General features: G+C 61.1%; 2 protein-coding genes across 3 annotated transcripts; both read right to left on the reverse strand.

Annotated features, from left to right (window-relative positions):
• Window positions 1–2,064: 2,064 nt before the first annotated feature.
• Window positions 2,065–3,109, reverse strand: OVCA2 (OVCA2 serine hydrolase domain containing). Its single transcript, XM_058854490.1, has one exon. It carries the CDS (start codon window positions 3,107–3,109, stop codon window positions 2,123–2,125), a length of 987 nt encoding a protein of 328 aa, XP_058710473.1. The 3' UTR covers window positions 2,065–2,122.
• A 55-nt stretch (window positions 3,110–3,164) lies between these two features.
• Window positions 3,165–20,840, reverse strand: DPH1 (diphthamide biosynthesis 1). 2 transcript variants are annotated; one of them, XM_058854488.1, is made up of 12 exons: window positions 20,767–20,840; window positions 19,945–20,091; window positions 17,626–17,689; window positions 10,081–10,202; window positions 8,218–8,372; window positions 7,477–7,598; window positions 6,220–6,288; window positions 5,365–5,521; window positions 4,382–4,482; window positions 4,080–4,158; window positions 3,642–3,773; window positions 3,165–3,295 (listed from the first exon to the last, which is right to left on the reverse strand). In XM_058854488.1, exons 1-12 carry the CDS (start codon window positions 20,813–20,815, stop codon window positions 3,221–3,223), a joined length of 1,272 nt encoding a protein of 423 aa, XP_058710471.1. In that variant the 5' UTR covers window positions 20,816–20,840; the 3' UTR covers window positions 3,165–3,220. The 2 variants fall into 2 exon arrangements, with proteins under 2 accessions (XP_058710471.1, XP_058710470.1); XM_058854487.1 differs by having other exon boundaries at window positions 6,220–6,291.
• Between the last annotated feature and the right edge of the window lie 817 nt (window positions 20,841–21,657).

A 21,657-nucleotide genomic window follows, 5' to 3' on the forward strand; every position in this document is an offset into this window, starting at 1 on the left:
GGCACGTCTGGGGACAAAGGTGACATCCCCCCTGCCAAAACAGCCCGGCTCCCGGGCTGCTGGTAACACTGGTGATTGTCCCCAGGGCCCTCTTGTCCCAGGCAAGTGGCACAGCTGCCACACAGATCTCGGGCTCACTTCATCACCCCCGTTCAGCAACAGCAACTGGCCACGCTGTTCTGGGGGGAAAACCGACTCCCCTGGGCCGGGTGATGTAAAAGGGAACTCCCCAGCATCAGGCTGAGTGAGGGGTGGGAGGACATCAGCCAGTCTTGTCTCCAGGCTCACCTCTGCGGGCAGCCAAGGACTGTGGCCGCATCCCAAGAACAGACCTGGATCTGCAAGAGAGGAAGGGCCAGCCCGAGGGCATCCCGCCAGCAGAAAGGAGGGAGAGGGCAGGATTCCCATGGCAAACCCCTCTGTCCGCTGTGGACACGCCGTGAGAGCCGCGGGAGCCGCTTCCCTCCTCCCACCACAGCGGGACCAAGCAGGACCTCCCTCCGCTGCTCACACAGGCACCTCCTGCTGACAAAGGTCGCGTTTATCCGTTTTTATTAATTTATTTAAACCGGTACAGCAGATACCCGGCAGGAGCCATCTTCATGCAGACCCCGGGAAAGGGGCAGGTACTGCAGTACCCCAGTTCAGGTCACCCATCCCTCCCGGCCCCACCCGAGCGAGCCGCCCGCAGAGCCGGGACCGTGCTGCTCACTCACCGCACCCTAGGGCTTCTTCTTCCCTTTCCTTCCCTCTTCCCAGGAGCTGCCAGTGCCTCCCTGTGCCCGGGAGCTGCCGGGGGCCGCAGTGCGGGCGGGCGGGCCATGGCTGCGGTGCCTCCCCCGCGCCGGGACCGCACCGCGGATGATCAAACAGCTACCGGGGGCTGCCCGGCCGCGGGGGAAGAGCGGAGACAAAGGCTCCGGTGCGTTGTCACAGCTGTGTTCGGCCACAGCTGCAGCCGGGCATGCAAACCCCAAAAAAGCCAGCCTCTGGTGCCCCCGATGCGGTCACCAAGGGGTGCAGACACCCCACGCCCCCGCAGCAGATGTGACACAGCCCACGTGGAGTGGCACGGACGGCCAGCACTGCCAGAGCCCCCCCAGCCCCACAGGGCAACAGCAGCGTGGGGCTGGGCTGCAGGGAAACAGCCACAACCTCCTGCCACCATCACCAACCTGCTGCAAACCAGGGGGAAAAACCTGATGGGGCTGAGAACTGCTCACTCCTGCTGGGCTGGTTTAACCCACGGCAGCTCCCAGGCCTGCTCCCAGCTCAGAGAACACGGGAAGAGTTCACAGAGCTGACACTGCACTGCCCTGCTGCTCAAGCACGGGGAAAATTCACATTTTTCACCCCATTTCCCTCTTTTACCAACTCTACAGCCCCAAGGAAAGCTGTGGTTAGAGAAGCTCTGCTAGCACTCCTCTCCTGAGACTGGTGCCCAGTGCTGAGGTGGGCAGAAGCTGGGCAGGACACCTGCAACTGTTACAGCAATAAAGATTCTCGTGTGCTTCTGGATAATACAGAGCCACAAACAGTGACAAGTTTCTCTTGTTCATGGAGGCACTTTGTGCAAGGAAGATCCAACACATGCATGCCGAGCCAGCAGACATTTCATTCCTGAAACAAACATCCTTGGCACTGCCAAGGATGAGAGGGTTTTCCAGGCCCAGACCAGCTGGAAGTTTGGCTTAACAGATATTAAAAACCACTAATCTTTGGGGTGTAAAACTGCAGGAGCTCTGTGCCCTGCAGACACTTGCTGTGGTTGAGCTGAGGGACTCTCATTTTCAGCAGGTGTTTGAGCTTGAAAGCACCTTGCACACAGAGCAGTGTCACCCTCCTGCCCTCAACCCCCTCACTGTCACACCCCCACAATTGTGTTATGTGTCATACCTGCTATATACATAACTTTATATACATATATATTTTATACTGATGTATACAACAAAGCTGAAAAAAAGAGAGATAAAAAAACATTTAGCCTGGCCTGGGTGGACACTGAAGAGCAGAATATGCAGAGAGCTGTTCTCTGGTCCCTCTGGATGCATGGAAACAGTGATGCTTCACAGGATGGGCGCACATGGCTCACCACAGTCCTTTATTATTACAGAGCCTGATCTCAAACCTCCCCAGTCCCTGGCTGCTCGGGCTGGCCCTGCCCGGGGCAGAAGCATTCCAAGAACTCCAGGTAGGCTTTTTTCTGCGCCGGAGCCACGGGGATGAAGTGTCCCCCGGGGTGCGTGAGGACCACGGGCTCCACGAAGCACCGGGCCAGCTCCCTGCTGAGGGCTGCTGCGATAACGGCGTCGGTGTCGCCCACGACGTGCAGCGTGGGGAGGGCGATGGGCTCCCGGTAGAAGTGTCCGTGTGCCGGGGAGCGGCTGGCGAACCCGGCCACCAGCACGGCGAAGGTGACCGGGAAGCGCGGGTCGCCGCGGGCCCGCAGGGCGCACACCATGGCGGCCAGCGCCGCGCCCTGGCTGAAGCCCAGCAGCCCGTCGAAGGGCCCGTGCTCCGCCAGCGCCGCCGCCACGGTGGACAGAGACTCGTCCAGCCCCACCGGAGCCGCAGCTGCTTCGCCCGCCTCGAACGTGCCGGGCCCGGAGAACCACCAGCCGCGGGGGGGGTCGTCCCCGTCGGGGTCGTCCTCAGCGCCGGCGGGCAACGGGTGAGGCGCGTCGATGATCAGCAGCTCTGCGCGGCCGCGCAGGGCCTTGCGGAGCGCACCGGTGCGCTGGCGGAGGCGGCGGGCGCTCTGCCGGTAACCGTGCAGGGCCAGCAGCCGCAGCGGCCGCGCCTCAGCCATGGCCGCGCCCCCGGAGCGCCACTTCCGCCTTCCCGCCGAAACGCTGCGCGCTGATTGGCCGGAGAGAGGAGGGCGAGCGGAGCGCCCTCGCGGAGGTGACGCGCGCCCCCTGGCGGCGGGAGGTCCCCGGCGGGTGAGGAGGGGGCAGCCCGGGCGGGACGCGACCCCCGGGGCGATGGCGGGGGCCGGGACAGGGCAGCAGCACGGCCTGGTCTTGCAAGGAGCAACTCCCCACGGACAGCCGGGCTCGGTCCTTGCGGGCAGTGGTGTCGCCGATGTACGGGGTGCGACCCCATCCATTCCGGCGATGGCAGAGGGGGTCCCGGGGGTGCTCACCCTGGCGGGAGCCACCAGCGGTGCCCCCGCCGCTGCCCGTGCCAGGTCCCAGAGCGCGGCAGCTGCGGGCGACACTCACGGGGCTGCGGGGTCCCCGGTGCTCGGCTGCTCCCCAGCCTCGGGCGGGGCGGGGGGCGCGGCTGGCTTGCCCTGCAGGGAGAGGCAGGGTCAGGGATGTCCCAGCCCCAGCCGGAGCTGCGATGAGCCAGCCCGTGCTCAACGTGCGGGCAGTGCGGAGGGAACCCCCCCGTTCCCGGGGAGCCGCGGGGCTCGGCAGGCGCTCACCCCGAGCAGGGCTGGGGGGGATCCGCGTGTCCCTCCCCCGGGCCGGGCTGGCGCTGTCCCCGTTACTGCTCGATGGCAGCGACACCACGGGGTGGCGCTTTGGGTACGCGGCACCGGGCACCGAGCGGCAGCCGGTGCTCAGCCCTTCCCGGGGCTCTCACCCGCCCGACGGACCGAGCGGGGACTCGGTGACACCCACCCCGCTGCCCACCTGTGCCGGCCGCCCGCCGCGCGGGGGCTGTGTGCCACCGTGGTTCACCGTCCACGGCCCCAGGGACTGGCTGGCATAGAAGTCCATGGGATAAGGCTGCTGCCACTCGATGTCCTGGAGAGCCACCGCAGCCTGCGGAGAGGACCGGGGATGAGTCCCCGAGCGGCGCCCACGGAGGAGGAGCTGGTGGTGCTGGGAGAGGTCCCAGCATCCAGCTTGGTGTGCTGAGGAGGGCACTGCTGGGGCAAAGCTCCAGGCACTGGGAATCCCACAGGTTTCACAAAAGACTGGATATCCCAGCAGCATGCCTGGACTATGTACAGAGCACACAGATGGAGAGAGGAGGGGACACTATCTGACGCAGTGACATCCCCAAGCCTGATCTGATGCATCACCCCAAGCCAGGACTGTCCCCCCAAAATGGAAAGGGGTGCTCACCTCATAGGGTGTCAGCAGTGGCTTGCTGAAGGCTTCTCCCCAGTCGATGGAGAGCCGGGGACAGGCCACCTGCACCCACCTGGAAGGGAAATGTCACAATGGGGATGAGCGTTTTGGGAAGAACAAGCCACAGTGAAGTCCCTCAGCAGAACCCCAGAAGGTCCTTACTGTGCCAGCGCCACCCTGCTAAGGACAGCCATGCCCCTTCCCTGCACAGTGACAGATGTGCCAGGGACAGCTTCAAGCAGGAATTCCACAGGGATGGGACACCCTGAGGCTGGAGGGGGGTCAGCAGCACTCACACATCCACCTCTGGGAAGAGCTTTAACTTGCTGGGGAAGATCTCAGACAGCAGCACCCGCACATAGGGCCGGCCCAGGGCACGGAGACGCAATTCCAGGTGCTGCAGGGGAAAAAGGCACCCAGCAGGGTTAGGGTTCCCCAGCCCACAGCCCCTTCCTGGCCATGAGACCCTCTGTGGGTCCCAGTTCTGCCCCACAGCCCCATCCCCTTGGAAGTCATAGGCCAGACTGTGGCCATAGCTCTGGCTTGTGCCCAGCTCTCCCCAGCACGTGCCTCAGCCTAATGAAGTAATTACTGCTCAATGACAACAATCTGTTCTCGTTAGCGGCTGCCTGCCCTGGGACACCCGCCTGTCATGGGCTGGCTGCAGCCACAGCCTTCAGGAGGAGGAGAGGGGCCAGAGATGTCCTTGTCCTGCAGAGCTGGCACTAATCACCCCCTGCCCCGTGCCTGTGTCCTGCCCACTGTGAAAGAGCAGCTGCTGGGACCTTGCTGCCCTGCTCTGCCCCCTGGTCCCTGCACTGCCTCAAACCTCACCTGTGGCTACCCCAGAATTTCTGGGTGTGAGCACGACCACCACACTCAGAGGGCAGCATTCTGCTGTCCTGCTCCCCTCACCCAGCCAGGGTGCAGAAAGCACCAGCACAGCAGCTGAGCAGGGATGCTGAACCTGATCGGAAGTTCATCCAATTAAAACAAACCCAGCCAATTAATTGCCGAGCTGCCTGGGCGGAGGGGGGTTCTCCGAGACTGGCCAGCTCTCCCCAGGAACGGGTTTAATGAGTCCTTGTCCAGCCTCCCTCATCTGCTGCTAATTGCCCACGCAGACCAGGGCAGTGGCCACTGATGGGCCACCAGCAGTGCCACATCCACCCTCACCCTGGCAGCGAGGACAGCGATGGTGCCATCGCTCATCAGTGCTTCCCCCCACCCAACAGCAGCACCTGCTGCCCAGTAGGGACAGTGGGGACAAGGCTGGTACCTGTAGGATGCTGGGGGAGCCCTGACGTCCCAGCGTGCCCAGGATGAGTCCCCAGCAGCGGGCACTGGTGGCAGTGCGGATGGCGTCCTGCCGGGCACGGTGCATGCGCTCGTGGCTGTAGTGCTCCTGCGAGAACACTTTGCTGTAGGGATCGTACCTGCAAAGCACAGCCAGGCTCACACGTGCTCCATCACCTACCCTCCTCCCAGTGATGCCCGTCCCTCATTAGCACTAATTGCCTCCCACAGCATCTGTCCTCCTGGCTGATGTTGGACCCAGCCAGTTCCTTAAGGATAGGGACAAGTGTCCCACCACAGCACCCCAACACCCAGCACAGCCTCGGCTCCGTTCTCGGCTTCACACTCAGCTCCCCCCCACCCTGGCTCATCAATTATAAAGAATTCTTTGATTTGTTGCTTTGTTTGACGAGGAGAATTTTAATCAAATCCCACTCGGGTTTCGGCAGCTTCACCAGTGCCATAAACCTGACGTGCGCCTCCCGCTCGTAACAAACGACCTACTAGGAAATTCAGATTCCACCAAATGGGCCCAGCCTTTCACTCCTGATATTTCATCTGCTTTCAGCGGCCTCATCATCGCGCTTTATGGCCTCTGCCTGCAGCAGCCGGGCTTTAATGGCTGCACCTCCACGAGCTTTCACAGGTACTTGTCAAAATGTTTATATTCAGCCGGAGTAAATGGCTGATGTTCATCTCCCCCAAAGCACCTCCTCACCCACCCCATGGCCTCTCACCTGCCCCTGCCTGCTACCTGCCCAGCCCTGGGGTGTTCCTGGGGTGCACACGGGGACAGATGGGGTGCTCCCCGCCATGGGATTGGAGTGGGTGTCTGTACCTGTATGCAGGTATCCCTGGGTTGGCAATCATGATGGACTCCAGGTGGAAGCGCCCATCGCCCAAATACCTGCCGAGAGGGGAGGAAGAGCTATGGCACTGGGAAACAGCAGCAAGCACCCCATCCACGTGTCCACTGTTTCCCCAAACTGCAGGACACTGGAGATACCAGGAATCCAAGCTCCAGTGCTGAGACCCAGGGGCAGCAGGCACAGCCAGGGCTCCCTGGCACGGCAGGGTTGGAGAGGCAGCCATGCTCAGAGCAAGGAGGGGTGCTCACACCAGCACAGGGTGGCTGGGAGCTGCTCCATCTCAATGGCTGGTTCTAGACGTTGCTGCTTCCATTTCTAATCGGATTTCCAGTCAGCAATTACATTTCAAAGCCTTTCATTCAGCTGCCCTAATGGAGTGAGGGCTTGGAAAATGAATTCAGACGTAAAACTTGACTAGATTTTGCCCTTAATTGGAGAATGACATTTTGGGAGATCAAAGCTAATTTGTCTGCAAAAGTTAGCCCCAGAGACGGTGCAAAGAAGAAAATAATAACGCAGGGAGGACGCAGGTAAGGCCGAGTGCACCTGCGCGGGTTGGTACCGCACTGCCGCTCCTCTGCCAGCTGAAAGGACCCACTGTCAGCAGTGCAGTGCCAGCCTGGCTGCCCCTGCCTGCTCCTGATGTCCTTGGAGAGACGGAAAGTGGCTCAGGATGAATCCAGAGCTCCCACTGACTCCATGCCCAGCAATCTGGAGCCCAGCTCCCTGCCTGGCTGTGCCTGGAAAGGCACCATTGCTGTTGGGCAAGAAGGAGCTCAGCAGGGCCCAAACCCACACCTGGGCTCCCCGGCTCCCCCCAAGGGTGGGGTCCTTGTATTTATTTATTCTGCAGCACACTGTATTCACAGTACATTAAGCATTTCCATTACCTAAAATAATTAGGTGATAGGAAGCGAAGTGCTCCCTCTAATTTGCTGTCCTTAAATAAAATTAATGTTGCTGTGATGTTGGGCCCCGGCCATTTGTCTTTTCCAATTATCCACCCGCCCTTCCATCTATTATCTATTCTGATATACGACTCAATTATTTCCTCTGTGCTACAAGCACACGCCACTTAAAGCAGCGTGAGGAGCTGAAGGGGGCCCATCCCAGCCTGTGGGTGTTCCTCATCATCCCCCAAAATTGCACAAAACCAGGTAAGGGGTGTAGGGGGGATGGGAAGTCTGGGCCAGGCAGGAGGGTGGTGAAGGACCCTGGGTACTTACACAATGGCATCCGTGTCCTGAGCAAGCCGGGGTGACGTACAGCCCAGGATCTCTCCTGGGGACAGCGGCTTACACTGGGGCACACACACCTTGTACTGGGAACGCAGCTCCTGTGACACTGCCTGTGGGAGATGTGGGGTCAGCAGGGACAGGCCATGGCACAAAGGGTGGCTGAGGACCCTTGGGGACACCGCAGTCGTGGCAGTCGCAGCTGTTGTGACCCAGTGGGGGAGAATCAGCCTGCTCGGGGTGGCACCAGGAACAGCCCCGCACAGCCGGGATGCTCAGCGAGGCTCAACAAACGTATCAATTAAAAGACAAGGGAAAAGGCTTAACGCTTGGATAGCCCCGTGTTTAGATAGACACGGCTCAAGAGGCCCATTCATCTCCTCCCGCCCTGCCCAGCCGGCCGTTCAGGGCCAGACAGACAGACCCGCCGGAGCTTCCCCGGCCGCTGCCGGCACTGCATCAAAATGCCAAGTGCTCCACCGCCTGCCCTGACATTTCCAGAGCAGCTCCCGGGGGAGCTGGGGAGGGGTGCCGCCATGAAACATTGATCAGAGTTATTATAAAGTACTTGATCAACATTATGGCAGCGGCACGTTACTGCAGCGACTCGTCAGAGGGGAACCAGCTCCACCAGCACGCCAGGGCAGCCGCTCCCAGCGCAAGGTGCGATGGGGAAGGGCTGAGCCAGAGGAAAACTCAGGAGGAGACAAAAGCCAGGGATTTCCGTCTCACCTGCACCGTGGAGACGAACTGGATGGTGCTGACCAGGGCCAGGGAGGTGCCTGCTGTGAAGTTGAAGCGAATGGTCTCAAGAAAATGGGACGCATCGATCTTTATGTCCACGAACACATAGAGCATCTTCAGCCCCTGTGTGGAGTCGATGGGAACTGGTGATGGGAAGAGACAGGGTCTGAGTGTGGGCTACACCAGGGGCTGCAGTGAGCCCCAAGCTGTTGCTGCCTGCAGCTGGGGAATAAAGCATGTTGGTGAGGCTCCCTGTGCCCCAAACTGCCCTGGCACAGGCAGGGTGGGCTGTGCCACCCCTCTCTGGTGCTGGCACCCAGGGCAGGGGGTACAGATGTGAGCCACGGAGAGCACCCGCTCGTTTCTCTCCAGATAATGGCAGCCTGGGGAATCAATGAACACAAATCTAATTACCCCTGGTGCTAAGAAGCCTTTGTCACCACGATTAAGTGAATAATTAAAGTACACAGAGTCCACATCGATCTGCAGCTCAGCGTTCACTTCCCATTTTGGTGCTCTTCCCTGATCACAATTAAGTGCAAATTACTCCCTCCTGTGGGGCACGTGGGGCTGGGAAGGAGCGGGAAGCATCTGTGTGCCTCACCACTGGCCACCCAGGTGACAGGACCACCGTGGACAGTTCAAAAGGAGCCCAGCATCCTCACAGCAGCCCGTGGGTAACCCAGGATGCCCTGTGACCCACCCAACCCAGAGCAGGCAAGGGCAACAAGGCCACAGGCAGCAGATGGCAGCTGGGCTGGTGACAGTCAGCCTGGCAGTGCCTGCCTGTCCCTGCAGGGAGCAGCTCCAGCTGATGTGACTCCCATTCCCTGGAGCAGCCTGATGGATACGGCTCCTTCCTCCCCTTCCTGCTGTTCATTCATGAGCAGCAGGCTACAAACCAGGAGTTTTATACTCCCTGTTCCAGTGGTGCCCATAACCCTCCCTCCATAACAAAGCACCTAGCACACATATTTATCACCACGAATGCTCACACTGACGTGGCTTTCAGGACAGAGTTCTCAACTGGGGAGTCAGTATTTCATACAGAGCCCGATGCAATTCTTCAAACCCGTTTATAGGACCCCATAAACGTCCAGGAGGGCTGCCAGGTGCTGGGAGCGTGGCGGCAGCAGGGATGCACACACCTCCTATTCACTATGGCAATTCTGCAGATCCACCTTAAAACCCTGAGCGTCTTATTGTTATTTTTGGGCTGATTCCATCCTGGGTGGACTTCAAAGTTAGCAGCATCTGGGACAGCAGCGCAGTTTCCATGGCAACTGGATCCAGAGTACTGTCCGCCTGGGGAGCACACAGCCTCCTCCTCCCTTCCCCGCCCAGCCTGCACTGTACCCGCAAAGCCGCCTTTCCTGGCCCCGGGGTGAGCGGGACCCCCAGGCCCTTGCTCTCCTCTGCCATCATTCCCTTCCTCATCACTCCACAGAGGCCAGGTGAGGGGCAAGAGCAGCCTCATCCCTGCTGGCAGCTCCTGGGCCAGTGGGGTCCTGCCAAGCCATGGCCTTGCTGCTCTGCTCTTGGGGACAACAAGGCTGGATCCGTGCGCTGCTGCAGCAGCCGAGCAGGATGAGCACGCCTTGCTGCGCCCAAAATCCTGCCTGTGAGCAGCCATCCAGCCAGCCTGGCCCCATCCAAAGCCAGCAGCTGAAGCTGGAGATCAGAAAGCCCTCTGGGAAGGGATTAGCCTTTGGCACTAAGTCTCCGAGCTGGCGTCGAGAGGGGTGTGGAGTTGCTCGGTGTGGCACGGTGGCAGCGGCATAGCCTCCACAGTGTGCACCCACCCACCCACACGGCCACCCCAGCAGCACCCCGGGACTCAGTGGCACCTACTTAGGCAACTGTGGCCGTAGTGCACCAGGAAGTCAGCGCCCAGGGCCCGGGCCGTGTAGTCGTCCACGCAGCAGGCGCCGTAGGTCACGTCACCCATCACCACCGCCTCTGCACCCGTGAATCTGTGGGAAGGCACAGCACTGAGGGTCACGGCTGCGTCACCACAGCCCAGGCTCTGCCCCCCAGCCTCGTGGCGTGTCACTATGCGGGGACCCCGCGCTGCCACCGAGCCACGCGCTGAAGAGGACAAGCACTGGCTACTCTCCGAGATGTCAACATGATTAAGCTGGAGAGCGGTAATCCGCCTCTTCAATTGGGTAAAGCTGTTTGCAATTCAGCGGATTATCCACTCATCAAACAATACGCTGCCAGATTCCTAATGCTCCAGCAGGGAGAGCAGCAGAGGGAGACCCGGCACAGCGTGGTGCCACTGCTTCCACCAGACAGCCCTGGGCACTGGAGTCACCAGGATGGGCAGAAGAGGTGCCCTGGAATCCCCTGCAGTGCCAGCCAAGCCATCATCATCCCATACCTGGGCACTGTGTGAGCCGGTGAATCTGATCTGCACCTGGCTGTGCCACCCCTGCATGCCGGTTTGGCCAAGCTGGGTGACCTCCAGAAGAGCTGGTGCTTGAGTGGCACTTAGCGAGGGAATGCATCAAACCACCACTGGTGCTGTCCCCTACCCTCAGTGCTTCAGTCCAAACCCACCTGGCACCTGCCAGCCTGTGGGTGAAGGGGCACACACCAGCACCGAGCAGCAAAGCCAGGACTCTGGCATGATTTAGAGGCACCACCTTTGTGGGTATTTATTGCACCATTTTGGGGGATTATTAGCTTGGCTGCCTTCCCAGGGAGCTGCCGCAGCAGGATGAGAGCAGGTATTGCCATGACAAAGCCCCGTGCCTGGAGGGGCTGCTTAAACCAGATGCTAATTCCTTATTTACTTGAGGCCCGCTGTAGCTCGGTGCCAGCGGGGTCCCCCCTGCTGCTGGCACAGGGGACCAGGGAAGGAGGAGGCCCTGGCACAGCGTCACCCCCTGCAGCACCCATGGCTGGCTGGGGGCCAGGGTCCCGCGCCCCCCACAAGCGCCAGGCAGGGAACGTTACGTCGGCGGCAAGAATAGAAATGGTGGGCAGAGCTGGGCAGATGGCAGAAGGTGGAGAAATGGCGGAGCGTGCTGAATATTAACAGCTCCGGCCCATCCGCCAGCGCCCGGGGAGGGGGACAGGGGAGCTGCAGCACCCCCGAGGAGGGGACACAGCCATCCTCACCTCCCCAGTCCTGCCTGGGCAGCTCCCACTCCACAAGGGTTGGGGATGCAGCTGGAGAGCATCAGAAGATGGGGCGGATCCTGCCAGCACCCAAATCCTGCGATTCCTCACAGCCAGTGTGGCCTGGATGCGAGGATGGCTCCTCCACTGCCCACGTGGCCACACTATGGGGCTGGGGGCTACCAGTGAAGGTTCGAGAAGGCTCGTCCCACCCTTCCGAGCCCCCAGCCCCCTCCTCTAATGAGAGGTGATGAGATGAACATGAATCAGACTCCACACATCTCAGCAAAAGTGGAAAATTATTCAGCTCCTTAAGATTCAGGATGGGGAGGTCTGACTCAGAGCGGCAGCCAGCGCCGCTTAATTTTTTATAGATTAAAATGTATGCAAATTGGCCCAAACCCCAGAGAAAGTCCCTGGGGGTGAAGAGCAAGAAAGTGAAATAGCAACGGTGGAAGGAGGAGGGCAGGAGTGCCCGTGGCCCTGTGGGGCTGCAGCTGGGCAGGGAGAGGCGGCTGAGCCACGGGCAAGATTCCTCCTCTGGCTTCAGGGAGTGGAGTCACAGGTGAGCAAAGAGGCCACGGGATGGTGCCTGGTGAGGAGGGAACCCAACGGTGCTGGCAAGGCCAGGAGCCTGGTGGTGCTGCAGGAGGGGCTCCAGGACGGCATGGACCGGGATCACCCGCTCCGGCTGGGCTGGACAATCCAGTGGAGCCGTAATCATCTCCCGAGACAAATCAAAGGCAAGCGCCAGGGCCTCCCCTTGATGTTTTAATCAGTTCGGTGTCGCCAGAGTCTTTCATCAAACTACAGAGGAAGGAAATGTCAATTAGCAGCCACCTGCCTCCGATGTGGGCTGGGGAGCTGCTTGCCAGCCAGCCCAGACCAGGACGCAGGCAAGGGGCAGCCACGGCAGCGTTCTTGTGTTTTGTGTCCCTGGAAGTTGTCACAGTCACGGATGGGTCCCAGCAGCGTGCTGGCAGTGGTGACAGGGATGTCCCCACCCAGTGCTGAGACGCTCCTTACAGCTGGGAGCTCATGAATATTGAACACATGGGGAGGTTATTCATCTTTTACGTCCTGCAAACCCCGGCTCATTCTGAAAAACCGCCTGGCCTTAGCATTTTTCTCATCTCCCCCTAATTCATTATCTGCTCCTTTAAACAGATGGCTCCCAAAATCCCATTTATAAAGCCCCATGCTCAGCACTGGCAGGATGTGCTCCAGGGTGGGCCAGGTCCCAGTCCCAATCCCAGCTGGGACCCCCAGGCCCTCCCAGCTCTGCTCCCCAGCGCAGGATGGAGGCAGCAGCCCCAGTTTTGGGGCTGAAAACACGGGGTCAGAGACATGCACACATGGGGCCTGCATGTCTCCAAGCATGGGGTAACCAGTCCCTGTCACCTGAGCACAGGCACTTGGTTGGAGCAGCCCTGATTTATCCCAGCCCCTCGAAAAATGAATGAGAGCATTTGCTGCTGGCAGGAGCGCGAGGTCCCTTGGCAGTGTGTGAATGATACAGTGCTGGTCCTCAAGCCATGAGGCAGAGCTGCTCTCCCCAGCAGGGACGAGTCCTCAGCCCCTGTGTGTCCACCAGCCCTTGGTGGGGAGGGGATTGAGGGGACTGGGCTGAGAGTGGCCAGGACCCCTGTGCTATGGGAGGATGGAGACAACACTGGGATGATGCCAGGGTGCCTGCATGCTGTGCTGGGAACAGGGACATGGTGCAGCCTGCCCCTTGCCTCACAGCCACCTGCCTCACCTGCATGTGGCCCTTCAAATACCCCACAAGCACCACATGATCACCCCACAAACTCCACACCCACTGCCTGCCCTGTGCCCAAGCCCAGCCTGTCCCAGGACACCCGTGGGTGCTGCTGTCCTGGGCTGTGGGGGCTGAGCCCAGCCCTGGTCGGGAACAGTGCACTTAATTAGCGGAGAAGCCCATCACCAAGCCCCATTACCAGACTCCCAACTTCATTAGCACAGGAAGGCTGCATGTAATAAAAATAATGAGTTTGCTATTTTATTGCAATTGGTGCTGGAAGAGCCCAGCTGCAGCTGGGCAGTGATGGGACCTCACAGAGCTTCTGCAAGTGGGGCACTGTGGGGAGAGGTGGGTGTCCCCACATCCCCCCAGGAGGAACCATCTCCAGCTGGGTCCCCTCCCCTGAGGGCACTTTCTACTCTGTCCTCACTATAGGTGGCAGGGTAAACACCTCTCAAGGGGCACGTCCCAGGGCACCCCAGCTTTGCTGGTCCTGCAGCAGCAGAAAAACTGCTGCACAAAAAGACAAACCAAGGGCCAGTGCACGTTGGTTGTAAAGCCACCATGACCATCCTGTGTCTGGATGGTGCCTGTCCCCTGTTCACAATGGTCACATCACAGAGATCTGTGGGACACAAGGAGGTGGCATGGGGCACCTGGTGGTGAGCACCACACCTGTGCTGGCACATCCCAGCCCTGGAAGGTGACAGCCCTATAGACCCCACGCATTCCCCCAGCCAAATCCCCCTGGCACAGCCACCACCCGGGTAGAAGGTTTTGAACATCTCCAATGAAGTGAGAACTTCATTCCTCCTAATGATGCTGTTGTGTGGTTAATGACAGTGATTAAATTCCCCTGCACAGTGTGCACCCGCTGCCAGCGCCTCCAGGTTGTGCGTGAAAGGACGAGGGAAGAAAGGAAGGCAGCGCTGGCCGGCAGAGCCACGGCACTGTGCACCTGAGACCACATCCTGATCTGTGTCAGTGTCCCAGGGTGGCCTTTTGGGACCCCCTGGTGATGCTGCCAGCTTCATCACAGCATTCAGTAGCACACTGCTCAGTGCCACATGGCAGACCTGCCTGGCCAAGGGACCTGGTGCCTGCTGGAACTGGGAACCTGCTGGGCACACCAGCCATGGCACCGGGGACTGTGGGGCACACCAGCCATCAGGGCCTGTTTTGTGCCAGCCACAGTGGGGCATTTCAAGCTCTGCCACAGCTGTTGGGTTGTGCACACAGATGTTTAACTCCTTATTGCTCAACCAGGACTCAATGTCACTCCAAGAAGTCCCCACATGCTCCTGAGTCACCAGGATAAGACCAGGATGGTCTGCACCCCTCCAGCACCGCCTCTCATGGATCTTCAAAAGCCATTGGGAGTGGGGAGGTGTTTAAAGCTGCAGCAGGGCAGCCTGTGTGGGCATCAGGACACTCCTGTGCCCCTCTGCCACTGCCCATCCTCGCCACCAAGCCCTGGCTGATTAGCAGGAGCCTCTCACCCCGGCGTGGCACAGGAAGACAGAGGGATTAGCAGCTGTGAAGCCTGACAGCCGACTTTATTAACACGGAATCAAAAGCCCAGCTGAGAGCCCAGCTGATCCGTCTGCTCCAGCCCCGCCAGGGAGGGGAGCGGGGGTCCGCTCCTGGCTGCACAGCCCCCAGCTGCAAGCTGGTGGCACAGGGGGACACGACTGCCACCTCCCCGGCACGACAGCGGGTGGGCTGGGGGGCTGCCCCTCCCTGAGTTGTGGTCCGAGCTCCCCCCACGCGGCTCTCCACACTGCCACCCCCCAGCACGAGTTCCCCTCTGCCGAATGACATCAGCCATGACAAATGGAGCCAATTTGGAAGGTGCCGCGGGAGCGTCGTGATGTGGCACCGGCAGCGGGCAGACCCCGGCCCCACCGCCCCCTCCGCAGCCCGGCCGCTTGCCCCGGCACATCTTTGACAATGACAAACCTATTAACCGTAATTAACTGGCCTCACACTGGTCAATGCTCCGAGACTGCTCTTGATTTCAAAAGCTCCAGGCTAAGAACCCCACCGGCCTTTCCAGCGGTGGCTGCGATGCTTCGGCTACATCTTCATCCCTGCAGCCCCTCGGGGCTTGGCAAGCGCCAGTGCCATGCTGGGAAGCTCAGACAGGCCCCACCTGGCCACCCCCTCCCCTCTTTACTCCACGGAGCTCCCCGGGGGCCTGCTCACTCCCACATGGCAGTGAGGGACGTGGTGACACTGCCATCCCACTGCACGGGGACAGACAGACGCACAGCAAGCACCGTGTCCTCTTGGAGCCGGCTGTGATGCGGGGGAGTGAGCCACATCCCCGCTCTCGGCTCTCCCCAGCACCATCAGGCCACGGCACAAATATTCTATTAAAAGGCAGCTCCAGCAGAAAGGATAAATATTCCGTCTGAGTGGCAGCTGACACGGCTCCAGTTCAACTGAAACACACAGGGGTGGCCACTGTCACCCCAGGGCACCAGCCCCGGGCATGGCTCTGCAGCCAGCAGCAGAGAATGCAAACTCCCACCAGCAAGGACGAGGCAGGAGGCTGTAGGCATGGGCTGGGGAAAGGGGCTGCTCACTGAGCAGTGCCCCCCGGGGGCACACAGGTATTCCTGTCACGCTCAGCCCTCACATCCTCTCTGTCACCAGGAGGAAGGGGACACTAGCGCAGGGCTGATGGCACCACAAATGGCACCACAAGCCGCTGTCCCCAGCCTGGCCACGGCAGCCAGAGCACACAGCTGCAGCCATTCCTGTCACGTCGGAGGCTCATCCGGCCCCAGCACTGGGTGAGGAGGGCCAGCAGGAGCGGGCGGCGAGCTGCGATTCCACATTAATGCTGGCGATGAATATTAATAGCAGGAAGAGGCAGAAACTAACGAGGCCACCTGCCGATTCACACCTCACCTCCAGCAACGTAACCAGGTCCCCAATGTGTCCCCAAGTGTGTCCCCAAAAGAGCAGACCCAGGGCTGGGCTCACTCCTGCCCACAGCCACAATCCTCTGGCTGGCAGTGCTGCTCACAGCCACGTCCCCAGGCAGGGGCACGGATGGCACCCAGTGCTCCCAGTAAGGGAGTGGCCGTGGCATGTCTCCAGGTGGTACACGGCGGCAGTCAGGGAAGGATACGGCCCTCCTACTCGGCCTTGAAACCATCTCACATCCGAACACCATCCCATCAATGCCACCACATCCCCTCCCTTGGTTGGGCACCTCCACCCATGCAGCACCCCTCACCAGCCCTGTGGAGCACCCCCAGCAAAGAGGGTGAGGCCAGCAAGGATGCCAGCACCCCAGAATCCATGGGCACCCTGGCATTCAGCACCCTGGAATCCACCATCCACCGGGAATCGGGGCTTAAGGTTTCATTCAGATAAAAGAGCCCCTTAATCCGCTGCCTTTGAAGTCGGAGACATGAAAGCGGCTGGGTGCCAAAGCTGGAGAGGAGGCAGCTCCACTTAAAGGGACAAACCCACGCGTTGCTGCCCACGCTCACACCCATCCCCTGCCCTCCCCGCCCGTCCCCTGCCCGCTCCCACCTTCCCACCGAGTGTGGGGCTGCCGCGATCCCCGCAGGGGAGGCGATGGCAGAGCAGGGACAAAGCCCACGGGCACGGCTGCCTTCCCACCCAGCACAGCAGCGGCAGCTCGCCTCGGCTCGGCGGGGAGGCGAGGCTGCTGGCCTCGGCAAGGCAGCTGCTAATGAGTGCCACGACCCCGATGGCAGGCGAGGCACGAAGTGCTATTAGCGCTAATTCATTGTGCTAAGAGAGGGGCTGCGGTGGGTGGGGAGGAAGGAAGAGGCTCTCAGCAGGAAAGAGATCATGGCCAATTTCTGCAAGGTGCCTGCATCCACTGTCACTGCACTGCCCAGCTCCTCTCTCCAGTGCCTCAGCCTCGCCTCTCAAGCGGCACAGGAAAATCAAGAGAGGAGCCGTGGCCAAGGGGTCACCCAGCAGGAGTGACCCTTTCCACGCCATCACCGTGGCCTCAAGCCTCCCCAGGCACAGCGAGGCTGCCCCTGCGCATCCCGGTGCTGGGCAGGATGAGGGGAGAGGAGGATGGGTCTGTGCCGCAGCGGTGGCTCCGCTGCTGGCCCTCCCCTGGCCGCGCTGTCCTGGTGAGCGTGCGGGCACAGGGCTGGCAGCAGTCGCTTGTTGACATGGCTGCTCCCGGCTCCAGCACCCCCCTGGGGCCCTGGCATGCTGAGCCTGTCAGCAGCTCCTAGCACAGAGCAGAGGGGAGGAGAAGCCAAGCAGCGAGGGCTGGGCTGGCACCGTGCCGGTCCCTGTCCCCAGGGCTGGCAGCAGGTCCCTGTGACCTGCCTCAGGGCTGTGCCCAGCCAGGTTGTGGCCCCACAAAGGCAGCCATGGCACCCTCTCATCCATAGCCCTGGGCCTCATCCTGCCCAGTGGCCAACCCATCCCCAGCAACAGCCCCCATGCCCTCGGCAGCCCCAGACCCGCAGGGAAGCAGGGAAAGGCCACGGTCTTACCGCTCAATGATGTCAGCGATTGTGCAGGCAAACATGAGGAGCCCCTCTGGCATCTGCAGGGCCACTGGGAAGAGAAACAGCCACGGGGTTAGGAGGGACTGGAAGGGACATCCTGAAGTGGGGACCAGCTCAAGCTGCAGCCACGAACCATCCTCCCCAAACTAGCCAGGTGTTGGCCAAAAGTCTGGGTGGCTCTGGCAGCTCGGGGGCAGACTGTCCTGCCTTGGGCCATATCCACTCTCTCTGTGCACACACCTCATCCCTCTCTGAACCCGCTGACACTGCTGGTCTGTCCTGCTTCCCGCAGTAATGACTTCCAGATTTTAATTATGTGCTGCACAGCAAAAGGTACTTTCTTCTGTTTATTTTAAACCTGTTCCTAATAATGTAAACGTGTGCCCCTGGTTCTCCTGGTACAAGAAAGAGCGAATAATTATCCCCTGTTCAGCCTCTCCACAACATTCACAATTCTACATCCCTATCATATCCCCCTTCGTTCACCTCTTTTCCAGCTAAAGGATCTAAATCTATTTAATCTCTCCTTATACAGAAGCTGCTCCAAACCCTTGATCATCTTTCACTGCCCTTCTCCACACCCCCCTCCCAGCTTCTCTCTCCATTTCAGGAGGGTGGCCAGCAACAGCCGCAGCATTGTGCCTTGCAGGAATTTATTCAACAACAAATTATGTTTCCTCATTTGTTCCCTCCTCACAGCTCAGAACAATCCCTCCTCCTTCAAAGGCCAGAGGACTGGCCAGTGCCTGGGGTCCAGCCAGGAGCCCCCCCATGGGGTGGTGGGGAGGAATAGAGACCATGATGGAAGAAGTGAATGGAGGAGGCCCCATTAATCCCATTGTTGTTTCACCTCCCAATCCCACTAAGATATCCCAGCTTCCATGCTATCTATCCAAACACTCTCTCCAGATTCCCCTCCATCCCTGTGCTGCCAGGCCCAGCCTGCTGGCCAGTGTGGAGCTGTGAAGAGTCTCAAATCAGGCTGATCCCACCCTGTTCCAACTTGCAGGGCCCAAGGAAAGTTGCACGTGCTCTGCCAGCGCTTGCCTGACCTGGCAGGGACGAGGGCTCCATGTCCCAGCATCCCCCAGCCCATTTGAGACCCTTTTGGCCCACTTGGGGCTGCCCTCCACCCCAGATCTGCAAACAGGGGGGTGCCAGGAGGCAGCTGGGTCGCTCTCCACCATCACAGCACAATGGAGAAAGGGGGTGCTCCCCAACCCCCCCAAACCCCCCAGCAGGCAGGGCACAGGCAGGGCTGGCTGCAGCCCTGTGGGAGGCTGCGTTCCCCCAGCAACGAGCCCCTGGCTGCTCTGTGCACACGCGGATTTTTAAATCCCAGCACGGCTGGCTGGCTGATGGGCTCCGCTCCCAGCTCGGAAGCCTAAATCCCAGCCGCATATTTACATTTAATTAGGAGGTGCCAAGCAGCAAAACACAGCGAGGAAAGCCAGAGCAGCACGGCTGGGCGGCCTCGCCGTGTCCTGCTGGGGACACGTCCAGCCCTGACTCCCACAGCACAGCCGGGATGGGCTGGACAGCCCCACACCCTCCAGGCACCGCAGCCAGCAGCAGCTCAGCTTCCAGAACATCCCCCGTGACACCCGCCAGCCCTGCCAGCTCGGTGGCAGCAGGCAGAGACATTCCCAGGTGGATACAAAGCATTTCAAATGTGACTCTGCCACACAGCCCCACGAGCAGCCCCTGTCTGCACGTGAAGTCGGGCTGGGGACGCTGGTGACAGCCGGGGATGGAGGGGGAGGCTCCGTGTCCTGCTCCCCGTAGTTGATCACATATTGCTCAGTGGGATGCACAGGCTGTGCAGGGAAAGCCCTGGCACCACTCCTGAAGCCTCCACAATCATCCCCCGCTCCTCTGGGGCGACACAGCCCTCTGAGGAAGGTTCAGACCCGAGAGCAGCACGGCCCAGCTCCCTGCCAGCCCTCCCCTGTGCCCGGTGTTGGGGGGCTCCCCCTTCCCGGCCCCAGCAGTGTGTCAGGAAAGTGCAGGGAGAGAGAAGAGAGGCAAAAGGAGCACAGCAGGGACCTGGCCGGCATCCCAGACACATCTCCAGGCTGACAGGTCCGCGCAGCTCAACCTGTCCTGTCCAATGTGATTATAATCCAGAGATACAGATCTATTAACCTCCCTCGAGAGGAGGAGAGCTCCCCAAGACAGGGCCTAAATACACCGGGGGCACAGCAGCAGCTCGGCCCCACCCCTGCCCCACGGGGGTCCCACGGGGAGGGGGCTCAGCAGCACAAACCAGCCCCAAAGCCGCTCATCCCCCGGCTCAGCGCTCACCCCTCCTGGCCTGAGCCTGCCGGATCCGCCAGATGGTCTTGGGGATCTCGAAGTTGTAGTTGGGGGGCAGGGCCTCCACCGCCTCCCGCAGCTCCGCGTTCCCGAGGATCTCCGGGGGGATCTGCTGGGCCACGAGTCGTGCTCGGGCTGTGGGACAAAGGGGGGACCCAAGGAGCCGTCAGGGAGCAGCACCCCAGGGACCACCAGCAGCCTTGGCTGGCTGTGCTCAAACCCCTCGGGACAAGCAGGGAAAAGGAGTGGGGTCCTGCCCTTCACGCTGGCGCTTTTTGGGGAAACAAAAGCGGCTTTTTTAGCCCAGAAAGCACCGCAGTAACTGTGAAACCCTGTGAGCGCAGCTGGCTGTCCCCACACCCAGGGGACAGCCCCGCAGGGCTCATCGGCCAGCACCCCGGCGACATCCTAGCGCACCCCTGTTCCCCCAGCAAGGGGATCCCGTTATCCCACCGGGAAAAAGCCGCCCAGCGCCGGGTTACCCATCCCCGGGAGCCTCATCCTGAAGCCGCCCCCCGACAGCAGCCGCCCCCCTACATCTCGGCGATGCCAGAGTGCAGCGGGGGAGTGACAGCAGGGGGATTATTCACTATTTCCAGCCCAACACCGGCACTCACGAGCCACCAAACCCTCCCCGCACGGCCCACGGGACAACCGACAAAGGGCCAGCTGGGCCGGGCCGGCGGCGGGGGTGGCCGGCACGGTGGCGGAGCCACCTCCCGCCACCGGCCCGGCCTCCCCCGTCGAGGCAACCAAAACAGCGCCCGGTAGCGGCACCGGGAGCCCCGCGCTGAGCCGGTCCCAGCCCACCTTTGGCGGGCACCGGGGCCGCGCTCCCGAGCCGCACGGGGGCCGCCATGGCTGTGGCGCACGTGGAGGCGGGAAGACAGCACTAAGCGATCCCCGCGCAAGGCCGGAGCAGTCGCCGGCCGAGAGATCGAGCTCGGGAGCGCACCTGCGGGCCCCGACGGGACGGGCGGTGCGGCGGGGACCAAGCGCTCTCGCCACGGTCCCGGCGGGACACTGGGAGTGCAGTGCGATGTGACAAGCGCTGTGATGGCGGGGATGTCCGCCCTGTATGTCGGGGACGTGGTCCCGCCGTATCCCTCGCGGTGCTGACAGCTCCAGGGTTAATTGTCCTAACGTTAACACAGGGACGGGGCGGGGGCACCGGGGACGTTGTCATGGTAACGAGTCCGTGTGTGTGTCCCCCACGCCGGTGTCGTGGGGCAGAAGCCACGTCACTACGAAGCATGGGGCAAGAGGGACCCGAGGACAATGGGGGCATCCTGGAGACAATGGGGTTCCCGATGGTGCCATACGGACAGCAGTGCTCCCGGGAACGGGATGTAACGGGATATAACGGGACCCTCTTGGACCACTGGGGACAGCAGCGTTCCCGTTGGGATAACGGGACCCGTTGTGGGACAGAGGGAAGGAGGCAAGAGGGACCCTCGAGAGGCAGGAGAGACAGTCCGGGGTCCTCCAGGGGACGATAGAAGACCGAGGAGGCAGCGGAGATCCCCCGAGGAAAGCGGCGATCCCGGCGGGGCAGTGCGGACAGCTGGGTCCCCGGTGGGATAACGGGACCCCCTGTGGTGCACAGGGGAGGAGGCGAGAGGGACCCTCCGGAGGCAGGAGGGACTGACTGGGGACAGCGGGGACAGCTCGGGGGCAGTGGGGTGCCGGGATCGCGGCGGA

Source organism: Poecile atricapillus, chromosome 21, assembly GCF_030490865.1.
Source record: "Poecile atricapillus isolate bPoeAtr1 chromosome 21, bPoeAtr1.hap1, whole genome shotgun sequence".
NCBI classification, from domain to species: Eukaryota; Metazoa; Chordata; class Aves; order Passeriformes; family Paridae; genus Poecile; species Poecile atricapillus.

What these genes read in the sequence shown, in the direction of transcription:
- OVCA2 (XM_058854490.1), bottom strand. Translation starts at nt 3,109, where the DNA reads ATGGATGGGGTCGCACCCCGTACATCGGCGACACCACTGCCCGCAAGG.
- DPH1 (XM_058854487.1), bottom strand. Translation starts at nt 20,815, where the DNA reads ATGGCGGCCCCCGTGCGGCTCGGGAGCGCGGCCCCGGTGCCCGCCAAA. An exon ending in GCAGGCTCAGGCCAGGAGGG is followed by an intron (nt 17,690 to 19,944) that starts GTGAGCGCTGAG and finishes TTCTCTTCCCAG; the next exon opens with TGGCCCTGCAGATGCCAGAG. An exon ending in ATCGCTGACATCATTGAGCG is followed by an intron (nt 10,203 to 17,625) that starts GTAAGACCGTGG and finishes GCCTTCCCACAG; the next exon opens with ATTCACGGGTGCAGAGGCGG.